The sequence below is a fragment of the Myotis daubentonii genome, chromosome 5 (assembly GCF_963259705.1).
Source record: "Myotis daubentonii chromosome 5, mMyoDau2.1, whole genome shotgun sequence".
In the NCBI taxonomy this organism is placed as follows: domain Eukaryota; kingdom Metazoa; phylum Chordata; class Mammalia; order Chiroptera; family Vespertilionidae; genus Myotis; species Myotis daubentonii.
The window spans coordinates 31,602,367-31,627,133 of record NC_081844.1 but is presented as its reverse complement, the minus strand read 5'-3'; the positions used below and the strand labels follow the sequence as shown (position 1 = coordinate 31,627,133).

General features: G+C 51.3%; 1 protein-coding gene across 1 annotated transcript; it reads right to left on the bottom strand.

The window, feature by feature from the left end:
* Positions 1-1,025: 1,025 nt before the first annotated feature.
* On the bottom strand, positions 1,026-23,192 carry ZFR2 (zinc finger RNA binding protein 2). Its single transcript, XM_059699494.1, is given in 25 exon segments — positions 1,026-3,557; positions 3,560-3,646; positions 4,454-4,530; positions 4,533-4,550; positions 5,331-5,442; positions 6,744-6,781; positions 6,784-6,838; positions 7,181-7,275; positions 11,992-12,111; positions 12,114-12,129; positions 13,370-13,413; positions 13,416-13,540; positions 14,537-14,544; positions 17,302-17,375; positions 17,378-17,477; positions 19,732-19,783; positions 20,080-20,374; positions 20,377-20,484; positions 20,487-20,591; positions 20,713-20,846; positions 20,848-20,923; positions 21,727-21,787; positions 21,897-21,940; positions 21,943-22,133; positions 23,155-23,192. Coding segments are annotated over 25 exon segments (2,367 nt in total). The 3' UTR covers positions 1,026-3,263.
* Positions 23,193-24,767: the final 1,575 nt, after the last annotated feature.

Below are 24,767 nucleotides of genomic sequence, written 5' to 3'. Positions count from 1 at the left end.
TGAGTAGTGGACAGCTCAGCCTTCTCAGTGAGAGACATAGGGAGACACATGCGTGCCCATGGCACATAACAGGTGATCAACAAATGCGGGTTGAATGAGAAAATGAAAGAACAGCAGTGGAGGAAATAGACACCACAGAAGGAAACCTGTTAAACTTATATCCATGTGCAGGCAAGTACTTGTTAAAATGAGAAGGCGCAGTCCTGACCTGGGGGTGGGGAGTGGGGCTCCGTTTACAATGAGAGGGAACTGGCAAAGCGCTCATGGAACAGTACCTTCCACATCGACGTTTTAAACGCCTTCGCGTTCTGCTGGCCATGCCCTTTGACCGAGAAAAAATCCCAACCGTTCAGGAACATTTTGCCGCATTGTGATTTATAATGTTTGAAAATAATCTAAATGTCTGACAGGAGGGGGATGCTTAAGCACATCAGGATATGTTCATTTTGTGGAATATGATGCAGTTATTAAAAATTACCTCTCGCCCGGCCAGCGTGGCTCAGTGGTTGAGCGTCGACCTATGAACCAGGAGATCACGGTTCAATTCCCAGTGAGGGTACGTGCCCGGGTTGCGGGCTCGGTCCCCAGGATGGGGTGCACTGGAGGCAGGCAATCAATGATTCTCTCTCATCATTGACGTTTCTATCTCCCTCTCCCTCTTCCTTCTTCTCTGAAATCAATAAAAGAAAAAAAAATTACCTCTCTTCATAATAGCCAAAATAAGTCTGGCTTATTTCACGGATCAGAATGTCCTCTAGGTTCATCCACATTGTTGCCTGGGTCAGAATTTCCTTCTGTTTGAAGGCTGAAGAATATTCCATTGTCTGGATGGACCACATTTTGTTCATCTGTTCATCTGTCCGTAGACACATGGGGTGTTTCCACCTCTAAGCTATTGTGAATAATGCTGCTGTGAACATGGGAGAACAAATACCCGTTTCCCAAAACATTTTCTTTTTCAAAACTTGGGCAGACATAAACAGGGTGCTACCCGCCCTCAACTATCACTCCCCCCACCCCCACAGCCTTTTCCACCTTTAGGAGAAACACGGGTCTCTAGCTTGTCCGCTCAGCAGAGCCTTAATTTACTCACCGGATACATCTTCTCAGCCCCGGAAGCCAAACTAACAGGGAATCAAGGAGAAGGTGGAGCCAACGTTATCCCACACAAGCCCCTGGACCCAGCCGAGTCTTGGAGATGCTCCCTCGACCCCTGAATGGGACCTATTCTGGACCAGGGGACTGCGTTTCCCGGCTGTCCATTCGTGTTAGTGACCTGGCAGATGAAGCCAAGGGATCTGCCCTTCCTTTTTTTTCCTTCCCTGGACTGCCAGGTTCAGCTCCAGCCCTGCCCACACTCCTCAAGGCATCTCTCCCACACTCGCTGCTGTCTCCTAGCAACTGGCTCTCCCGCCAGCATCCTGCAGCTGAGGTCCTGCGTCACTGTCTCAGGACGCTTCTCCCCCTCGCAGCAGTCTGGCCTCTCGGGCGCCTGGGCCAGTACCTTCCCTCCGGCCTGTTCTGGAGCCCTCTGGCCGGCGGGAAGAGGGCTGGAGAGGGAAGATCAGGGATGACCCCTCTTTAGGTCTTGAGGGAGCTCTATCACCCAGACGTTTCATCCATCTGGACTGAATACATTGCTAACCAACTGCTTGATTTTGCTGTCATGTTGCCTAAATTTGCATGTGGGTTGTTTTTTTGGAGTTACTGGTCGGGGGGAGGGGTGATGGTGGAAGATTTCATTTTCTGTCAACAGAATTGGCCTTAAACCACCTGGTGGCAAAGATATATCCATCTTCCCCGGGAGCCAGGGATGGGACTGGAGAACAGTGGGCGATGTCGTTTCCAAGAGCTGCCCTTGGGAGTTGGCCACAGCAGCAGGACACAGGGCTTTCCACCAGGTGAGGCTGTGACTCCTACAGCCACATCCGGGTCCCAAAGACGGACCCACTCTCCCTTCCCTTCATCATACTGCCACTGCCCTCACTGACGTCTCTGGGCCCAGCTGTTACAGTCATTCCTGGGACAAGACAGAAACAAATGGTGTCTTCCTAACTGCCCGGAGGCAAATTCCTCGTATGAAGAGACCTGTGCTTGGGCATCAGAGCATGACTTCAAGCCTTTAACATATTTACTGAGCTACTACTATGTACTTGGTCTGCTCTAGACCTGTGGGTCCTGTGGTGAGTAAAGTAGATCTATTTCCTGCCCCCAGAGAATTCACATCCTGGGAGGAAGGCAGGTACCAAGTGATTTTAATCAGTTATGCAGCAGGCTGAGGAGGTCAAGGAGGCCTCCCTGAGGAGGTGACATCTGAGCTGAGATCTGAAGGAAGGAAGGTCAGGGGAAGAGCTTGCTATGCAGTGGGAACAGCATGTGCAAAGGCCCTGGGGGCAGGAATAAGATTGGCTGGTCTGATGACAAGCAGAGGCTGGTGGGTCTGACGTGGAGTTACTGAGGGAGAGTGGCAGATGGGTTCTTGTGGGGGCTTCCCTGGGATTCGGGTTCTATCCTGAGTGCAATTCTGAGTTTTAGCCAGAGCTCCTGCTGATGGAGGGTTGAAGCAGCAGAGTGACAATGTGGATGAAGAGGAGAAGCGGGACTTTCTGATGGTTTGTCCCAGCACAAAGGAACCCAGGACTCCCTGCAGTGGTGGTGGCAGTGAGCCTGGGCCGCGGGGTGAATGCAGAGTCGCTGAGCCAGGATTAAAGGGAGAGAGGTGTGTAAGGTGAAGCTCCCCATGTGAGGTAAAGGATGTCTGTGGCTGCGGCCAGGACCAGCAAAGGGGTGTTGTCCGGGTGCCTGTAAGAGGCAGGGAGGGGCGCTCCCTCAGAAAGGGGACGGAGGCGGAAGAGGCAAAAGCAAGCAGCCTGCCCTCCCAGGGAAGTAGGAGCAGTCAGGCCCCGGCCACTTCCTGTTTTGGTGGATAATGCGCCTGCTAGAACCAGCTAGCAAAGATGCCAGGGTTCAAAGTCAGTCACTGTGCTATGCCTTCTTATTTTTATTTTTTTTTAAATCCTCACCCGAGGGTACTTTCCCATTGATTTTTAGAGTGGAAGAAAGAGGGAAAGATAGAGAGAAACATCAGTGTGAGAAACACATCGATTGGTTGCCTCTTGAACACGCCCTGACCAGGGCCCAGGCCCGAGAGGAGCCTGCAAATGAGGTACATGCCCTCTACGGGAATTGAACCCGGGACCCTTCGGTCCACAGGCCGATGCTCTATCCCCTGAGCCAAACCAGCTTGGGCTGCGCTACACCTTCTAAATCTTCTGTGCAGCACTGGGGGCACCTTGGGGTGGTGCCCCTCCCAGAGTTCTCATCCCTGGGTGATGGGATTTCAGAGGATCAAAGCACCAGTGTTTTAAATGGAACCCATGGAACATAACTGGAAAGGAGAACACATCTGTCCCATGTGGGGTGGAGCAGCCACTCAGCGGCAGGCCAGGTCCTGCTGGGGAGGCGGGGCCATCACACAGCCCCCTCCGCTGAGCTGGCCTGCTTCCTGGGCCTTCCTCAGCCTCACAGGCCTCAGGAGGCCTCTTCCGGAAGTGGAAGCGCAACCCAGCCTGCTTCTGGGTGGTGGCAGGGGGCCCATGCCCAGGATCTTGTGGATCTGCTGAAATGCCAACATGCCCAGGGCGTGCTGGGGGCAGACAGCCTGGCGGCACCCTCCTGCCTGCGGCCGGCTCACCCAGCCCCTGGCCCCGCGGCTCGCCGGGCATCCTGCCCTTGCCATCACCCTTCTAGCAACTGCTGAGCTCAGTTACCGTCAGGCACGAGGAACTGCACTGGACGCTCAGGCTGCTCAGGGCAGGACTTGCCAGGAAGGCCCTGGGAACACTGCGGGGACCCCAAATCCTGCATCTCCCCGTGTGGCTCTGATCAGAAGCAATTTGAGTTTTTCCATGAAGACAATTCCTAAATGTCAGGCCCGATGGGATTTGTGTCGCTGGGAGACTTTCTTACAAACCAAAGGGGAAGCACAGGTGGGGACTTGGCTTTCGTGCTTGAGACTGGCCAGCCGCAGCGGGGTGTTTACAGAGCACGTGTGTGTGTGTGTGTGTGTGTGCGCGCGCGCGCGTGTGTGTGCGTATGTGTGTGCATATGTGCGCACGTGTGTGTATGTGTGTGCGCGCGTGTGCGCGTGTGTGTGTGCATGCGCAGTGGGAACAGACAGGTCAGTCCCCGCCAGTGAGGCCCCAGGTTTGCACCTCGTCACTGTGGTGGCTTCAGCTCTGAGCCAAGCCGCCCAGCCCCCAGAGGCAGTCCTGTCACCCAGGGGCCACTCTCCCACAGGCCCCCCGCCTCTGCAGGGGAGGGAAGTAGAACCCCAGACCATTTCTTGGGAAGTTGCATAGCTGCAACTGGGTTGCGGGGGGGGGGGGGGGGGGGCGGGGGAGGGGGCTGAGCTGGCCCGGAGCTGGGGAGCCCCAGGGGCTGGCCATCCTACCTGGGCGCTGGCTGTGATGTCTTCCCACTGCTGGAGGGTCATGGACTCGAGCGCGTCCGTCTGGTCTCTCTCACAGGATCCCGGAGCCCAGGCCCATCTTTGCGAGGGGGTAGAGGTGGAAAGAAGATAGAGCACCCTCATGAGAGACTGCCACCGCCCGGCCTGAGAGGGTCCCAGCACGGGGTGTGTGACTGCACCCTCTGCACCCACGGATCTCCCCCGGAAGCATCTCACCTGGGCCACACCTCCCTCTGACCCCGGAAGTACAGCTAGCAGACCGCCTTTCTGCAGGAGTGTGTGTGTGCGCGCGCGCGCGCGCGCGCGCGTGCGCACGAGCATGTAGTCATACAACAGGCTCACACCTCAGGCCCAGTGTTTTCTCTCCTTTCACTTCATATGATATCATCCATGTCACTAAAAGGGCTGGAAAACAGCACCTCTGTCTCTGACATCTCACGAGAGCACAGATGCTTCTCTCCCGTTCTGCTATGGTAAACCACACTGGTGAACATCTCCGCTCAAGCCTGTTATCCGTGTCTGCTGCTCTCCTTCAGAAATGTTCCCACCAAGGCCATCACCTGCGACAGCCCGGCCTCCCGAAACAGTGGGCTGCCACTAGAGAGTGAGTGCTCAGCCAACAGACGACAGACGGGGGCAGGACCCTTGCTGCCCCATCTGCCCTGGACCTTGCCCTCCTTTGTGGTGAGTGAGTTCCACCTGCTACTGGGCTGTTCCTTTCCCCTGGGGGTAGAGGGTGGCGTGTCTGAGTCCCTCCTCCCATTTGGGTTGGACGCTGTTCTTGAGTGTTGGAGAGAGGGTCCTGTACCTCACTATGACCCTGTCTCTGCCATTGGGCTCCCCGCTGACGGGGACTGACCTGTCATGAGTGTCCCTGAGGCCACACACTCCAGGACCCCTCACACGGGGTCCCCGGGGCTCAGGGGCCCCAGGGCACTGCTCAGAGCCTTCTCCACCAGCAGCCCCATGGCCTGGGCCAGGCAGGATGGAGAAGGAGACGCTGCCTTTGAGGAGAGCGCGTGGCCAGTTCCCCTCCCACTGGAGGGCTCTGTGGGCTCAGCTGGGGTTTCCGGGACCTCAGGACAGGCAGCCCCTCCCAGCTCTTTCTCTAAATCCCACCCACTCTTGACCTCCTCAGAGTAGGGAGGTGTCACAGAGGCCTCCACACCTCCTGGTATGGCCAAGGGCAATTTTCTTCACTCTCTAACCCTCAGTTTCCCCATTGGCAAAATCCCATCAATTGTAACATTGTAAACTAGGGGGTCAAGGGTTAAAAGAAACTTGTTCGAATGAGGAATCTCAGAGGGAAGAGGGGTAGAGGGTGTGTGTGTGTGTGTGTGTGTGTGTGTGTGTGTGTTGGGGGTAATCAACCAAAGACCTTGTATGCATATATGCATAACCCCTGGACACAGACAATAGGGTGCTGAAGGCCTGGGGCAGGCTGGAGAGGGTCAATGGGGGGAAAAGGGGGACATATGTAATATTTTCAACAATAAAGAATTATTTTAAAAAAAAAACTTGTTCTCTGTGACCTGTGGTACATTTAGCCAGTAGCATGCCAGTTCAAGACAGCGAGGTCAAGGGAGTAAGAAAATACAGTAGCCTGGCCAGCATGGCTCAGTGGTTGAGTGTCATGGTTCCTAGTCAGGGCACACGCCCAGTTGTGGAGTCGATCCCCAGTGTGGGGTGTGCAGGAGGCAGCAGTCAATGATTCTCTCTCATCATCCATGTTTCTATCTCTCTCTCCCTCTCCTTTCCTCTCTAAAATCAAAAATATATTTTAAAAAAAGAAAATGCAGTATAAAAAATAAAAAGAGCCCTAACTGGTTTGGCTCAGTGGATAGAGCGTCAGCCTGCGGACTGAAGGGTCCCAGGTTCGATTCCGGTCAAGGGCATGTACCTTGGTTGCAGGCACATCCCCAGTGGGGGGTGTGCAGGAGGCAGCTGATCGATGCTTCTCTCTCATAGATGTTCCTAACTCTCTATCCCTCTCTCTTCCTCTCTGTGAAAAATCAATAAAATATATTTTTAAAAAATAATTAAAAAAGAAAAAGAAAATACAGTCAAGGGAGGCTGCACTGCAGAGCAGGCCTCTTCCTGGTGCCCAGGGGCCCCTGGGATACCCCTGCCGTGACCTGCCTCTCCTGGGCACGCAGGCTGATGCCAGCCCCTTGGGGGAAAGCCAAGCGCTGGGAGGGGAATCTGCTGTCCAGGAGGAGATAAGGCCCTCGTGGGCTTCCCAGAGCAGGCTGGCTGCCTGTCGCTGCCTTACCCAGTCTGGCAGGGCCCCACAGGTTGGCACACGCTGGAGAGGTCCCCAAAAACCCCGACGAGGATTACACAGGGCTGTAGGCTGCTGGCTCGTGCCTTTGGGAGAAGAAGCACACAGTTAGCTCTGGAAACCACACGCACGTGGGTAGGTGTGAGGCCAAGGGAACGAGGGTGGGCCCTGGGGCGGTGAGCCGGCCAGACTCCTGTCTTGGCAGTGGAGGTTAGGGAGGGTCTCCGGGGGGCACAGTCGGCCTGGAGGGTGGTGGCTGGGAGTGGACTCCACTCCCAAATGGGCACGGGCCAGCAGAACTGGCCCTGCTCTGATTCCAACCCATCAGGTTAGTGCCAGGAGACAGGAGCCAAACAGCTAGCCCAGGAGTCGGCTAAGGGGGCAGCGACAGGACAGGCATGTGTGAGCCCCCCAGCCCTCCCCCTAACCTGGAACCACTTCGCATGGTGGAGGGCGGCCAGCGACTGGAGACACTTCCTGGCTCAAGATGTCCCCTGGTCAGGCAAAGGCACTTCCATTCCTTCTAGAAGAAATGGGCATGCGAGCGAGGTGCCCTTTCCCACTTTGCTCCTTCCCTGGGCCACATGGGCCGTGCCTCTCAATTCTCTGGGCCTCATTTTATTTCTCCAGAAGACACGCGCTTCCTCCCAGATCGCCTTTCCTCTGGGCCCTGCAGGGACAGAGAAATCATTTCTGTGAAATGCTCTCTCCTCTGAAGCCAGTGCCCACCAGGAAGGCCTTTAATGCTTATGATGAGCGCCTCAAGGCTGACTCCTCTGTGAGCAAACTACGGTGCCAACGGGAAACTATAAACTAAGCCAGATTTCCAGAAACTTCCAGCTGCATAATTAAAAGGGAGAAAGTGGGCCCTGGCCAGGTGGCTCAATTGTAGGAGCATTGTCCCGTACACCAAAAGGCTGTGGGTTCAATCCCTGGTCAGGGCACATACGGGAGGCAACCAATAGATGTTTCTCTCTCACATTGATGTTTCTCTCTCTTCCTCTCTAAACATATCCTTGGGTGAGGATTTTTTTAAAAAGGGGAGATCCAACACACTTTCTTGATAAAAACTCTCAGCAAAGTGGGAATAGAGGGATCATACCTCAACATAATAAAAACCTTATATGACAAACCTACAGCCAACATCATACTCAATGGGCAAAAACTAAACTCATTTCCCCTAAGAACAGGAACAAGACAGGGATGCCCACTTTCACCACTCCTGTTTGACATAGTACTGGAAGTGCTAGCCATAGCAATCAGAGAAGAAAAAGAAATAAGAGGCAACCAAATTGGAAAAGGATGAGTAAAACTGTCCTTATTTGCAGATGACATAATATTATACACAGAAAACCCCAAAGACTCCATCAAAAAACTACTAGACCTAATAAATGAATTTGGCAATGTAGCAGGATACAAAATTAACACCCAGAAATCTATGGCCTTTTTCTACACGAATAATGAACTCACAGAAAGAGAAACGAAAAAAAAAATACCATTTATCATTGCACCAAAAAAACTAAGATACCTAGGAATAAACTTAACTAAGGACATAAAAGACCTGTACTTGGAAAACTACAGGACATTGAAAAAAAAAAATAGAGGAAGACATAAACAAATGGAAGAACATACCATGTTCATGAATTGGTAGAATCAATATCATTGAAATGTCTATACTACCCAAAGCAATCTACAGATTCAATGCAATCCCCATTAAAATACCAACGGCATATTTCAAAGATCTAGAACAAACTCTCTAAAAGTTCATCTGGAATAAAAAAAAGACCCCGAATAGCCACAGCAATCCTGAGAAAGAAGAACAAAGTTGGAAGAATCACAATACCTGATATCAAGCTATATTACCAAGCCACAGTTCTCAAAACTGCCTGGTACTGGCACAAGAACAGACATATAGACCAATGGAACAGAACAGAGAACCCAGAAATCTACCCAAGCCATTATGCTCAATTAATATTTGACAAAGGAGGCAAGAGTATACAATGGAGTCAAGACAGTCTCTTCAATAAATGGTGCTGGGAAATTTGGTCAGATACATGCAAAAAAATGAAAATAGATCACCAACTTACACCATACACAAAAACAAACTCCAAATGGCTAAAGGACTTAAATGTAAGACAGGAAACCATAAAAATCCTACAAGACTCCATAGGCAGCAAAATAGCAGACATATGTCAAAGCAATATCTTTACAGACACAGCTCCTAGGGCAATGGAGACTAAGGAGAAAATAAACAAATGGGACTACATCAAAATAAAAAGCTTCTGGCAAGGCTGGCATGGCTCAATGGTTGAGTGTTGACCTATGAACCAGGAGGTCAAGGTTCGATTCCCAGTCAGGGCACATGCCCAGGTTGTGGGCTCAATCCCCTGTGTGGGGCATGCAGGAGGTAGCCGATCAATGATTCTCTCTCATCATTGATGTTTCTATCTCTCTCTCCCTTTCCCTTCCTCTCTAAAATCAATAATAAAAAAAATTTTTTAAAAAGCTTCTGCACAGCAAAAGAAACCATCAACAAAATAAGAAAGCCCACTGCATGGGAGAACATATTCGCCTGATATTTCTGATAAGGGTTTAATCTTTAAAATTTACAGAGAACTCATACAACTTAACAAAAGGAAGATAAACGATCCAATCAAAAAATGAGCAAAGGATCTAAATAGACACTTTTCGAAAGAGGACATACAGAAGACCCAGAGACATATGAAAACATGCTCAAAGTCACTAATCATCTGAGGGATGCAAATCAAAACAACAATGAGATACCATCTCACACCTGTCAGACTGGCTATCATCAACAAATCAACAAACGACAAGTGCTGGCGAGGATGTGGAGAAAAAGGAACCCTCATGCACTGCTGGTGGGAATGCAGACTGGTGCAGCCACTGTGGAGAACAGTATGGAGTTTCCTTAAAAAGTTAAAAATGGAACTCCCATTTGACCAAATAATCCCACTTCTAGGACTATATCCCCAAGAAACCAGAAACACCAATCAGAAAGGATATATACACCCCTATGTTCATAGCAGCACAATTTACAATAGCTAAGATTTGGAAACAACCTAAGTGCCCATCAGCAGATGAGTGGATTAAAAGACTATGGTGCATCTACACAATGGAATACTATGCCGCTATAAAAAAGCAGGAACTTTTACCATTTGCAACAGCGTGGATGGAACTGGAGAGCATTATGCTAAGCGAAATAAGCCAGTTGGAGAAAGATAAATATCACATGATCTCACTCATATGTGGGATATAATGATCAATATAATTTGATGAACAAGAATAGATCCAGAGACAAATGGCAGGGGAGGGGGAAGGACTTGTATGCATGTGTATTAGCATAACCAATGGACACAGACACTGGGGTGGTGGGGGCTTGCCTGGGGTGGGAATGGCTGCGGGGGGGCGGGGGGAGCGGAAATGTCAATTGGGGAAAAAGGAGTCATGTAAAATTTTAGCCAATAAAAAAATTAATTAATTAATTAATTAAGTGGAGAAAGTGGATCTGATTAGAACACATCCCATCATTGATAACAAAGGCCTCCATGTTTGAGAGAAATTCAGATCCATATTTTCTTTCCTACTATGGTTGCTTCAAGAATATTCTCTTCTCCTTCTGGGACACCCTGGTTTATTTAGGTCACATGACGGAGCACAGGTTTCACTTTCACCCATAAATATCACCAGGGGTCCTGTGTGTGTTGCCTGCCTGTTACAGGCTGGGGTGGAAGTGGCAGGGATGTGTCTTTGAGGAGGGGTTAGAACAGTGATGGTGAACCTATGACACACGTGTCAGAGGTGACACGCGAACTCATTTTTTGGTTGATTTTTCTTTATTAAATGGCATTTAAATATATAAAATAAATATCAAAAATATAAATCTTTGTTTCACTATGGTTGCAAAGATCAAAAACTTTCTATATGTGACACGGCACCAGAGTTAAGTTAGGGTTTTTCAAAATGCTGACACGCTGAGCTCAAAAGGTTTGCCATCATTGGGTTAGAAGCTACCCTCCCCGCAACAGCCAGCCGGGCGTGGAGTGAGGAGACGCCTGAGTGAGGCTGACAGGCTCCTGGTGGTCATAGAAAGTATGTTCGTTACAGAGGGGTTTCCGCATCTTAATCTTTCCGGTCAGCCTCCATCCTGTGACCACGGATCGTTAACACTTTCTAACATTCCCAATCTCCACCTTGTTTGTGTGTTTGAGCAAAGCCCAGCAGGGCCTTCAGCTAGAATTTAATGTTGTTCATCGCCCCCTGGATTGATTTTTAGACAACTCTCCATTTATGACAATAAATAATGGCTTCCCACTTACAGTCATAGGTTCTCCTCTTTAAAAATGTAAGTGTTGCCCTGGCCAGTTTGGCTCAGTGGAGAGCATCCGCCTGCGGATTGAAGGGTCCCAGGTTCGATTTCGGTCAAGGGCACATGCCTGGATTTCGGACTTGATCCCCAGTAGGAGGCATGCAGGAGGCAGCTCTCTCATCATTGATGTTTGTCTCTCTCTCTCCCTCTTGCTTCCTCTCTGAAATCATTAAAAATATATTTTAAAAAATTTTTGTGTTAAAAGTGAATTGATTTAAAGAAAAATGTTGGTAGTGAACAACAATCATGAAGGGGGTTCAAGAATGGATGGAATTTGGAAAATGGTCCTGGGGCTGTTCTAGGAGGTTCCAGGCTCGATGAGCCTCAGGGTGCTTCCCTGTCACGGCCTTCACCGGTGGCCGTGACTCAAGGCCCTGGCTGCCCTCTGGCCTGGCGCAACACCCCTCCCACTCTCTTGAGCAATGCCAATATGACTCGAGCTCCGACGCTCATGTCCCACACGAGCAGTGCTGGGGCAGCAGGTTCTGCTGTGACCTCTGCTGTGGCCGCTGCTGCGGGCAGATGGACAATCTGAGCTCCTGGGACCTGGCACAACTGGTTTCCACTGGGCAGGTGTCCGCACTGGGCTGGAGGCAAGGGAGGAGCATGGTGCCGCACGAGCAAGGCCCAGGAGCACACCACAGCCTGGTTCTGAGCCCGCCTGACACTGTCACCAGCTCATTTCCTCCGCTGCCCTGAGGCCCAGCTCTTATCTGAGCAGTGGCATCCGGGGCTGACAGAAGCGCCAGAAGGCTGCACCCCAACCCTCTTCCTCTGCCCAGATCAGAGTCAGACACTTCCCTAAGCCACCTGGTGTGTGGGAGGGAGGTGGACAGAAGGGCCTGGCTGCACCTCTGTCCACAGATGGGTCCTCCGGCATTAGGGGCGAGGTGACAGACACAGTGACCCGTATTCTGGGCTCCTCACAGGATGAGAAGATGATGTTGGCTTCAGGACCAGAGGGGACCTCTACTTGTCCTCCGTTACCATCTGTGAGGTGCAAACACAACACTAGGCTGAGTCACTCCAGCCGAGAGATGGCTGCAAGCAGCAAGGACATGGTCAGGTGGCAGGCCCTGTGCTGGGCACCTGGAGTCTCCATGGGGCTGAGACATAGCCCTGCCCTCCAGCAGTACACACACAGACAAACCCTGCAAATAAGGTGCCTTCACATGTAAAAAATGCCCTTAATAAGGACAGCAATCCAATAGATTTTTTAAAAGCAACAGCTGGCCATTGATATCACAGATAGTTGGAAGGAAAGGAAACAGAAGTGTCCCTTCTTACACCATGACACAGATGACCCCCACAGTAAGAGAGAAGCCAATTAAAACTATAATGAGGCACCATCATCACCTGTGAGAAGTCTGAGGGGCCGCTGACCTGGCAACACTTACCAGGAGCTCCAGGCTTGTGCCTTTGACCCACTGACGCTGCCGTCGGCTGAGCTCTCACGTGTGTGGAGCGGCGTGTACAAGGCCATTGACTTTGTGCAGCCTCAGTGGTAATGCAGAACCCGGGGAACAGCCTAAATGTCCTCGGTCAGGACACATGCCTCCCCCTGTCCTGCTGGCCATGGCTCCCTCCCTCCACCTGGCATCAGGCTTTCATTTCCTCACAGCCGATAAACTACAGTTAGGTGCTAGGTGTCTATCTGGTCCTGACCAGCGTGCTCACTAAGCCAGCAGGAGGCGCGAGGCAGCGTTTTCGCAGGAACAGTGCCCGACACAGCAGGAAGAGCCCGCCTGGGACTGGTGGTTTTACCTAAGATGATTGATGTCAATCATGACCTGATCTTACTCTTCCCCAGTGGTCCTGAGACATGGACTCCGACTAGGACAGGAACTGCTCGAGCGGAGAACCCCGGTCCATCTCCCACAGGCCTCCCTGGCTCGGCTCCTTCCTTTGCTCTTCCCTGAATCTCAGTCAGCGAGGCAGCAAACGTGCCCGTGCGTCACCATGTACCCTCCCCGTGGCCGGTCACCGTTCCCGTGGCGGGACATTTATATTTTCCCTGAACTCGCTTTACACGGAACCCTCTAGTTTCTACCTCTTTCTCCTTGCAACTGTTTATACAAACAAACTGTATCTAATAATGACCACTCTTGTTTCTTAAAATCCTGTGGAAACAAAGTCATGGCTGCCAGGGAGCCTGAGGGGCTGGCAGCACCCGCCCCCCGCGACACACACATACACACACCACACACCCCCAGAGGTGACCTGCCCTTACCAGGAGCTGCCGGGGCAGCTGCTCCATGACCCTCTGCAGCAGGCATGGGTGGGCTTCTGGGAGCAGAGCAGGATTAGCTGCACTGTCCTGTCTCCCTGAAGGCGGAGGCCTTTGGCCAGGAGGCCGACCCGCATCACGCCTTTCAGGATCCGAGCAGAGGGGCCGATACCGCTGTGAAGACAAACAAAAATGCACGTGTAAGAAGAGGGGTTGAGGAGAAAGGGAGCATGTGGCCCGGCCCTGGGTCAACAGCTTGTGGGCCCTTTGTGCCTCAGCTTCCTCACCTGTGAAACAGGCCTTTCTGAGTCCCGTTTCTCAGAGTGCACTTGACGAAAGGAGACATGAGAAGCTGTATCTGGGAACAGCACTGGGAACCAAAATGTTTACTCTCTTTGAATAAAGGCAGTGTTTATTAAAATACATTTCATTTTCAAAATTGAGCTCTCAGCTGTTAAAGTGTGTATATATATATTTTGGGGACACCCTGTATGTGCTCAGTAAGGGCTGGTGGTTGTTACTATTTTCTGATAAACTGCATTCTGAAAAAGGCCAATGATGGCAACCCCCGTGACCCCTGGTCCTCAGCCAGTTGGTGCCACCTTGGTCAGCCCTTGGGTTTGGGCACCTTCAAGCCACCTCTAGTGTCACTTCACTCCCATCTCAACCCTTGGTGAGCAGGCCCATCCAGTGCTCAGGCCACAGCGCCCTAAGGGAGATGCCTGCCCAGCCTCGCTCTCTGCAGATCAGGCCGGCTTCCTGCAGTGTGAACGTGACTGTCACATCTGCCCTACATCTAACCTCCCGGCACTGGCCCTCTCCAGGACAGGACACCCGTGCTTATGCCCTGGCCTGAGGCCCCCGGCCTGACCCGCTGGGCTCCATGCCGCCATCCTCTCCCACCACTTCCTCTCAGGCCTTAATGAGATTTTCTAGCCCAGCGATTTTCAACCTTTTTCATCTCATGGCACACATAAACTAATACTAAACTTCTGTGGCACACTAAAAAATATATATTTTTTGCTGATCTGACCAAAAAAGGTATAATTTTGATTTACAAAAAAATAAATAGTAGTAATTACCTACCCTTTTTGTTCCAGATGACTTTTTAAAAAACCAAGTGCCTATACTTGTAATATAAGGATTTCTGGTTAATTTCCAAAAATTAACCAATCGCCCTGGCCAGGTGGTTCAGTTGGTTGAAGCATCGTCCCTTACACCAAAAAGTTGTAGGTTCGATTCCCGGTCAGGGCACATTCCTGGGTTGGGGCAGGTACGGGAATCAATGTTTCTCTCTTTCTTTCCCCCCTTCTTTCTCTCTCTTTAAAATCGATTAAAAAAGCACAACATATCTTTAATTATAAATAAAACAAAGTTAACCAATCAGACACAACCTTATTATTCACGTGACCACTAAGATACAACTCTATTATATGATCTAGAGTTAAGGTTAAAGACAGGGCATTTACACCCGATGGGCTATTGTTGTGTTGGCTGTTGTCATTTTTTGTTTGACAACCTAAGGGAAAAGAGGCCAGTGCCCCTGACTAAACAGTCAGGCAGTGTGGCGCACTGGCTGAAAGCTGCTGCTCTAGCCCCAGCCCCTTCCTGTTTCTCCGCAGCCCACTAGGTTCTTCCTCTGCTCCAGTTCCCAGGCCTGGTGCCTGGGGCGCTCTCACGTGATGGATCTCTAGACAAATGTCCCACCTCTGCTCCAGAAGCTGCCACTAAGCACCACTTGGTTTTCTTTGTGACATTTCTAGGGATAGGAGACAACCTTTTCATAAAAAAATGTGTTTATATATTCTTATCCATTTGGGGACTACAGAGCCCACTGGCAAAATCTAGACCAGGGACGTCTGGATTAGGGAACAGGACCAGACTCTGCAATTGAGACTCAGAAAGCAGAGAAAGCAGAACACGGGGCGGGGATATGTGTGTGTGTGTGTGGTGGGGGGGGGGTGGCGAGGGAGGGGGATGTGCTACAGATATGTGACTTAGAGGTTTGTCAACAAATTTGAATCACAATTCACACAAGCTAGAGAACAAAGAAACAAACCCCAGAAAACAAACAAAAAACACGTTATGATATTTATGGGACGAGTGGAAATTTCAACATTGACTGGCTATCTGATGATGTTAAAGAATTACTGTTAATTTTTGCCCTGGCAGGTGTGTTCAATGGTTAGAGTGTCGGCCTGTGCTCCAAGGGGTCTCAGGTTTGATCCCCGGTCAAGGGCATGTACCTGGGTTATGGGTTCAATCCACAGCCCCTAGTGCAGGGGTGGGCAAACTTTTTGACTCGAGGGCCACAATGGGTTCTTAAACTGGACCAGAGGGCCGGAACAAAAGTATGGATGGAGTGTTTGTGTGAACTAATATAAATTCAAAGTAAACATCATTACATAAAAGGGTACGGTCTTTTTTTTTTTTTTAGTTTTATTCATTTCAAATGGTCTGGCCAGTAGGCCATAGTTTGCCCACGGCTGCCCTAGTACCTGGTAGGAGGCAACCAATCAATGTGTCTCTCTCACAATGATGTCTCTCTTTCTCTCTCTCCCACTTCCCTCTCCCCTTTCACTCTCTTTAAGAAGCAATGGAAAAAATATCCTCAGGTGAGGATTACAAAAAAAGAATTACTGTTGATTTTTAAACTTCAAATCATTAAGTGAGGGGGGATTTTGTTCAGAAAATGAGGGGAGATTTAAGAGGCCGGCACCCTTTCTGTCTGCAATACAGACGCCCCTGGGCACCTTCCAGGCACCAGCCCATCCACACAGGCCCAGAGGCAGACCTGGCCCTGGGAGTGGGGCTGCGGGCCCTCTCTCTTTTCCGGGTTTGCGCACAAAGACACGCCCCCCACCCCCCCACCCCCGCCCCCTCAGATTCTGCGGTCTTGTGTTTTGGCTTCATGAGGGTGCCAAGGGAGAGATGAAAAAAATGTCTTCTTTGCACTCCTGTCTTCCCTACCAGGAGGGTGAAGAAGGCTGACTTTCCCAAGTAGAGGCAATGTATTGGGAGGTTCGCACGCTTAAGCCGAGGGGTGAGGTCTTTTTATGGTGACACTTTGTAACTCACAGTGGGAGCAAACACTATAGTGAAGAGAAACTAAAGTGGAATCAGCTAGACACAGAAGGACACGCACTGCATGATTCCACCTACATGAAATGTCCAGAAAGAGGAAGTGCAAGGAGGGTGCCAGGGGTTGGGGCAGGGGGGCAGGGAATTTAATGGGAACAGATTTCTGTTTTAGATGATGAAAAAATTCTAAAATAGATAAGTGGTGGGTGATGGTTGCACAACCTTGTGAATGTACTTAGCACCATTGTATTGTACACATAAAAATGGTTAACATGGTAAACTTCATGTTCTGAGTATTTTACCACAATTAAAAAAATGAAAATGAAAAAGCCAGCTAGAGAGAAAGGACTTGGAAAGCTAACTCCCTCTCGGATTATTTTAATTGTATAACGACTCCATACAGGGCACAGGGACTTTCTGCCTCCCCCTCACCCCGGGGCCTTGAACGGTGACTCAGCTGGGCACCAAGGGGCAGCCTCTGCTCCAGAGGCGGAGGGGTCAGGGCAGAACCACACTTATCCTCGTTTCATAGATGAGCAAACAGAGGTGGTTCATGTTTTGTGAACTGTTTCTAGATGCACCTTTGGTGGGAAAAGTAAATTCTGGCCTCGAACAACAGCTCTCCAACTGCGACTGTAACTCCCTCTGAGCCTTGGGCTCCAGCCCTGAGACCAGAGACTCTGTGAACTTACTGCCACGGCCTGGAAAGCCCCTGCTACTCAGAGGCTCAAAGCCATTCAGAGGAAGAGCCACCTCTGCCCCTCCTGGCAGCCACTTCCTGTGAGAACTCTCACCTCCTCCAAGTCACCCCTGGGCCTGGGAAAATGAGGGTGAACTCCATTACCTGCGATCACCCCCTCCTGCTCTGGGCCCCTGCCCTTCTCTGCCCATGTGTCCGACACCAGCTTGAGGGCACACTCTGAGTGAGCACAGCCTTCTGGGCAGCCCGGAGCTCCGCCTCTGTGGGCTAGATGGGGGTGTGCTTGCACCAGACACGGTGGTCATCACTGGACTCCAGCCGGCGTGTGGGCTGTGAGGAAAGGTGCATGTCACGTTGGCTGAGAGGCCCCAGGCCCCGTGGGCAGCGACAGGAGGCATGTCAGCTCTACAGAGGTGCAGCACTCGCAGCAGCAGGACATGGGGGAGTGGAGCTGAGGAATGACGGGGACCCCACAGGTGGTGACCCAGTGAGGACACCAGGGCCTCTCCCCTGATGGCTACAGGGAGCTCAGGGCTGAGGGGGGGTAGGGGGCTCCCCTATAGCGACACTCCAAGCAAGAGGCTTTTCTGCCAATTCAGTGGGCCTGTTCCCGCAGCAAGGTGCAAATCAAAGGTTCCCATCCAACCACAGCCAGCGCAGACAGACAGACACCTGAGGACCCCCAAGAGATATGATAACCAGGGCCTCGGGAAACTAAAGGGATCACTGAGCCTTCCTGGGTGGCCCAGAGGAGTGACAGCACAGCCTTCAAGGCCAGCGTGCTGGCTTCCTGTCTGCTGAGCTATTCCAAAGGGCGGCTTTCAGAGGAGCCAACATGCTCTCTCATACTGAGCTCACCTCTACAACCATCTGGTGCCGACTTTCTCCTCCTACAGCTCAGCCACCTCTGGCACATGCCCTGCCCTGTGGCGCTTCCGCCTTTGCCCTGTCTCGATTTCTGCCCATCATGCGCGCTTATCTTTTTGTTGCGGCTTTTATGGGCCTCATCTCCTTAACTGTTAAATGACCAGGTCTGAAGTGCAGAAGTCCTATCTGATGTGGTCATTTTGCATGGGACAAAACAAGATGCTGAACTGGTTGAACAAAAACACAAAAATGAAAAGAAATGCTGCTGGTGCACTTCCTTTTAGCCACATGCCGTCTTTGGACGAAGTCAGGGAGGCTGGGAACTGTGGAAGTGGCTGGAAGAAGCGTCAGAATTTGAGTTCTAGAAAGCTGTTCAAGACAGGCCTGTGGGGCCACTGCTCAGGCTCTGGGCGACGGCCAAGGAGGGCGCACGCTGGCTCCTAATGCCCCGGAATCACATGCCTTGGGGTGACCTGGCTTTCTAGGGCACCAATTCCTTTTCCCACCCTCCTTCCCACAGCAAAAGGGGCTGCTCAGCAAGAAATGCCGCTGCCTGCCTCGGCCTTCCTTCCAAGACCTGAAACCCAGTGTGTGCACCTTCCAGCAAGCTCCGGATGACTCACTGAGGTCTGCCAAGGATGTGTGTGTAAATGTGAGATGGAGAACTGGCTGAGGTCATGAAACCTGGCCCTGAAAGGCCCACCTGAACCCAGAGATGGAGCAGGGCGCACAACGATGGCCGAGGTTACCTCTTGCATGAGCCTGGGCCCACTGGCTGCGAGTCACAGCCCCTTCCAGAGGCCTCCAGAGCCTCCTTGGGTGGGCAGCTGTCCTGGCTCTCTGACTTGTGTGCCAGTTTCCCCTCTAGGGTCTGCAGCCACTGCCGTGGCTCGGGAGGCCCTGAAAGAACTGTGTCATACAACATGCTCCGGCCAGAAACCAGGTGGACCTGCTTCCGGTGGCCAGTGTGAAGGAGAGAATGCAATGCAAACCCAGGCTCCCGCAGCCCCTCCACCCCTGTGTGACACTGGCCAGTTGGACACGGGGCCCTGCGAGGCCATTTCCTGTCGGCTTGGGTCACAGCTGAGAGAACAAGGACCACAGTGCTTGGTGCCAACCTGAATGCAACTATGGAGGGGCCCTGGCTACAGGCCCCCGGCTGAGGAAACCCCCACAACAGCCGTTAGGTAATCAACAATGAGACATCAGGTGGCCCAAGAGGCATAGGTAACCTGGCCCCATTAGACAAATCCAGCGAGTCTCTGGAGTTTGTTGTCAAAACTGCTTTATGCTCTTATCTTCAGTATCATGTGATTATTCGAAACACAGTGCTACTGATGCTAAAAATAAAATAAGCCCCCTTCCCATCCCATGGGAGCAAAGAGCAGAGATGGTTGGAGACCTGGGTTTGAGTCCTGCCTCCACTACTTTTGGGAGGCCTGAGCCAGGTACTTCCCCTCGCCTCACCTCGGTTTTTCCATCTGCAAATTGGGACCAATGACAAAGTCTAGGTTAAACAGTCATAATGGGTACATCAGGCAATGCACGTGGAGCCGTTATGGAGTACCTGACGTACAATCCTCGTTATGAACCACTCAGTCTGCATCCCGTGGCAGCCGTCACTTCCCTCAAGTATCTGTTGGTGTGTCCCAGCCCCGAGGGAAGCAGGACCAGAGGTGGGTCTTCGAGGAGCCCACCTTAATCTCCTAGCACCTACATAAGTGTGAGAGTCCAGTGTGTCCACTGTGAGCACTGGGGTGTGCATGGGGCTACTCCCAGCATGTGGGAGGTGGCAGCCCAGGGAATTCTCCAGGTCTAGGGTGGGGCTTCAGAGAACCTCCAGCACCTGGGTTTATCCCAGGCTCCATGGGAAGAAATGGTGCTGCCATCCCATTGGTTCTATCAAGGTTTCAGGGAGAGACAACACACATACATATGCCCTCGTGCCCAATGTAATCCACCCGTGGCCCTGCCTAAACAGCCATGCAGCAGAGGAGCACCCCAACTAGCCGTGTCTGCCTGGGCCCTCACTGCTCCAGGAGGGGCCGCTGACTGCCTTCCCTACCCAGAGTTAAGAGAAGCCCCCCTCACCTTGGGGTTTAAGACGAGGTTTCTATGGCCAACAGTCAGTGCTGTGCTGCTCTCATTTCTCCCACTCAAACACCAGTAGGGCAATCTTAAGGCACTTCTGATGCACACATGACGTTGTAAGTTTAATAACAGGCCTCTCTTGGGCAGGCTCCAACCCTGACCTCTGGCTGGCCACAGGGAACAAGGGAGGGGAGGCATTAGGCATGGGTGGCTGACCTGGGCACCGGCACAGCTGATCTTGCAGATGTCACAGTAGTGAAGCGGGGGTGCCTGGGCCAACCCTTGGGTTTCAGCAGCCTGGTGGGAACTGGTGGCTTCTTCGGGAAGCGGCCGGCAGAACTGGCACTGGAGCTGTTCCCTGAGCCACCCCACGGGACAAGTCCTCAGGCTTTGGGAGTGGAGGTGGTGGAGGTTGCATCTGTGGGGGGAGCAGTGGAGCATCGTAAGGACCAGCTGCTGACATGTCACAGCTTGGGTAGCTTAGTCCTAAGAAGCAGAGAAAAGAAAGAGAGGAAAATGGGTTGGTTTCCAGGACTATGTTCATTTCTGCTGCAAATCGAGTAACAGGCTTCACCCACTTTCATGCTCAAGGAAACCACCATCTCACCTGTGAACAGGGTGGAGGCAAAGCTGTAGGAGGTTGAGGGTGAGGAAGGCAGGGTGGACACAAAGATGGAGGCCTGGATGCTGGATGCTGGGGGTTAGGTGTAACTGGAGGATGGGCCGCTGGCTGGCTGTGCCTCCTAGTGGTGGGTGCCACTGTGGGGGCTGCACTTGGCTGTACCCATCGCTGGGCTGACAGTTAGCTCCTTTGGCCCCTGGAGAGCAAGCAGAGACCCTCTGAAGAACCACACTTTACCCCCAGCTCCAGGGATGGAGAGCGAGAGCCACATTCCCTATGACCACCTCAACCAGCCTCCCCAGCTGCCAGAGCAAACACAGCTGCCCGCTGCGGATGAGCCACAGGCACAACTGGCCAAGGCCCCTGGATGACTAAGTCTCAGCTGAAGCCTGGAGCCCTGGGCCTGTGGTCCCGAGCTCTGATCCCGGCTGGGACTCATGTGTGACCTGTGCCCACCTCTCCTTTCAGGCTCTTCTTCCTCCTCCGTGTCATGGGTGTGAAGGGGAAGCATGTGTATCTCTTCCACTTCTCAGATCCAAGTCCTCACAGAACTTACCCCCTTCCACTCTGGAAAAGCTTCCTTGGAAAACACGTTCAGCTCCATTTTTCGTTCTCTCTCTGTCTTTCTTTCTCTGTCTCTCTCTGTCTGTCTCTCTCTCTGACACACACACACACACACACACACACACACACACACACACACACACACACACGCCCCTAGTTGAAAAGATAGCCCTGACACTCACATTATTTACTCCCAACTTTCCTATGAATCTGGAATGTTTAAATGTGACTTTAATGTGGTGACTCCCAGGCCCTCGCTCCCACCCTCTGACCCTGCAGTGACCCACTGGCTGGCAGAGTGTGGCCATGGCAGGGAGCTAAAGCTGGCCCACAGCTGCTGATGCTGTCAATGGCCAATAGCCATAACTGTCCTGCAAGAGGGTTTCCACAGGAGAGACCCTAAGAGCAGGGAGAAAGGGTGAGGTGTGTCCTCACTTGCCCACACACGGGCAGGGGTCTCCCAAGGGTCTGAGTTCCAGGGCACCAGGGAGCATGGCTGGATTTTGGTTTAGAGGGGGATTCAGGATGTGGGTGGATCAGGGACTCAATACTATCCATGCTTTCAAGGAAGGACTGTTGCTGGTTGGAGAAAGGCAGGCTGACACCTGGTAGGAGGGAGCAGTGGTGGGTGTGGGGCAGACTCCAGGGATCTGCTGTCATAATCGAAGTCCTGGTTGGAGTGGGGCTGGCGCCCGTCATACCCTGCTGGGCCACCGGACCTGGGTGGCTGGGTGGCCATGGAGGAAAATGGCAGGGTCATGGCAGGGCTCATTCCAGGCGTGAGCTGGGCGGTGAAGCTGGCTCCAGCAACAGGGAGGGGGAAAGCCCTGGGAGGCTGAGTGCTAGAACCACAACCAACACGAAAGCCCAGCTGCGTTAGATGGGGCTCTATGTAGAACTTGAGCACATAAACCACAGGAGACACTGCCGTCAGCTGCTTCAGATGCCTACATTCATACAGAATCTTCTTTTTTTGTTGTTTTGTTAATCCTCATTGAGGATTTTTCCCCCATTGCTTTTCAGAGAGAGTGGAAGGAAGGAGAGGAGAGGAGACAGAGAAAGAGAGGAACATCAATGTGAGAGAGACATATCAACTGGTTGCCTCCCGCACGCACCCCAACTGGGAGTGGGAGTGAATCGCAACCCAGGTACGTGCCCTTGACAGGGAATAGAACTCCAGACCCTTCAGTGCAAGGGCCGATGCTGTAACCACTGGGCAACCATCCAGGGCCATACAGTACCTTCTGCAGCTACTAACACCTGTAGAGACCTTTCAATGAGCACAGGCACAGTGATAAGTTCTCTTCATTAACAAACACAATCTCATGACAACCCTGTGAGGTAGAGACCATTGCTGCCCCCATTTCACGGAACAGGAAACTGAGGCACGGTATATGGCTCAACTACATGGGTGGTATTCTTTTTTTTTTTTCAACATCAAGATTCCTCAAAGAAAGTTGAACTTTAACAGTATTTTTAAGCCAAAAAACAAGTGGATGACCTGATTATTAAAATACAGAAGACTGGCCTGGCCGGTGTGGCTCAATGGCTGAGCGTCAACCCATGAACCAGGAGGTCAAGGTTTTATTCCAGGTCAGGGCACATGCCCACGTTCAGGTTTGACCCCAGGAGGGGGTGTGAAGGAGGCAATCAGTCAATGATTATCTCTCATCATAGATGTTTTTATCTCTCTCTCCTCCCTTCCTCTCTGAAATCAATAAAAAAATATATATTTTTTAAATATGGAAGACTGGTTACCACTAAACTAAAAACTTTACTAAGGAGAACAGCTTTTATTGGTGGCTTCCTCAGTGGGAAGCACAGCTCTGAGGCTTTATCTACATCACCTCATTCATGCCTTACCACCTGTAGAGAAGGTGCCGGCACCATCCATCGTCCATCTGTCCTCATTGTCGAGCTGAGGAAACTCTCTGAGGATTCAGGCCCAGATCTTTCTGACCCGAGCCATCCATGCTCTGTTAAATATCAGCCACTGGTAGATAGTACTCAATTTTAAAAGCCCATTTGTCAGAGAGGGTATTATCAAAGACTTTAGCCCAATACCAATAAGGATCATATAAGAAAATTCTGAAACATATCCCCCTTGGATAAGGGGGTGGGGGGGTTCAACTGTACTGTATTTAATTTTATGCCAGCTTGATTTATAATGTTAAAATATTTAGGCATATAGTATACTAGAGGCTCAGTGCACAAATTTCATTCACTGAAGGGGGTGTCCCTCAGCCCGGCCTGCACCCTCTCGCAGTTTGGGACCCCTCACTCCTTACTGCCTGCCTGCTCACTGCTCCTTAGTGCTGCTGTGGAGGCAGGAGAGGCTCCCACCATGCCACCGCCACTGTGCTCACCAGCCATGAGCCAGGCTTCTGGCTGAGCAGCACTCCCCCTGTAGGAGTGCACTGACCACCAGGGGGCAGCTCCTGCGTTGAGCATCTGCCCCCTGGTGATCAGTGTGCATCATAGCGACCTATTGTTCAGCTGGTCATTCCATTGTTTGGTCGATTTCCATATTAGGGTTTTATTATATAGGATAGACTTCCATTTGTACTTTTGCCCTAAGCCTCCCAAACTAAAAGGCTGATAATTTGTTTGAATGTATCACAATTCATTTACCTAGTGTCCTAATGGTAGACATTTACTAGTATATAGTAGTTGTCTATTGCTGAGTTAAAAATTATCACCAATAATGTGACTTCAAACAATAACTTACAATCTGCCTCAGCTGGTGTGGCTCAGTGGTTGAGCGTCAACCTATGAACCAGGAGGTCACAGTTCAATTCCCGGTCAGGGCACATGCCCAGGTTGTGGGCTCCATCCCCAGTGTAGGTGTGCAGGAGGCACCAATCAATGATCCTCTCTCATCATTGATGTTTCTATCTCTCTCTCCCTCTCCCTTCCTCTCTGAAATCAATAAAAATATATTAAAAACAATAATAACCATTTATCATCTTCACAGTTTCTATAAGTCAGGGTTCGGAGTGGCAAGGCTCTGGCTCAGGGTCCTTATGAGACTGCAATCAAGCCGTTGGCTGGGCTCTATTATCTGAAGTCTTGACGGGGTGGTGGGATGTGCTTCCAAGACATTCTTCCTCGAGCCAGAGCGCACCAGGTAGAAGCTGTCCTTGTTATGACCAGCCTCAGACATCACATGGCATAACTTCTGCCACACTCTGTTAGTTAGAAGTGAATCACTAAATCTAACCCACTCTCAAGGGGAGAGGATTCGGCCCCACCTTTTGAAGGGAGGAGTATCAAAGAATCTGTGGGCTCATTTATTTATTTTTTCTTTGTGTGGACTGATTTTTAAACCACTACACATGATTGCCTTTTTTCTGCTTTTGAAGCAATGCTGCAAGTTATGTTCTATGCAAGTTCTACGTGTGCCTTCTTGTACCAGCTTCCCTCATGGCTTCTTGTCCAGCCTGGGTCCCACACCACCCACTCCAAATGGGCACAGT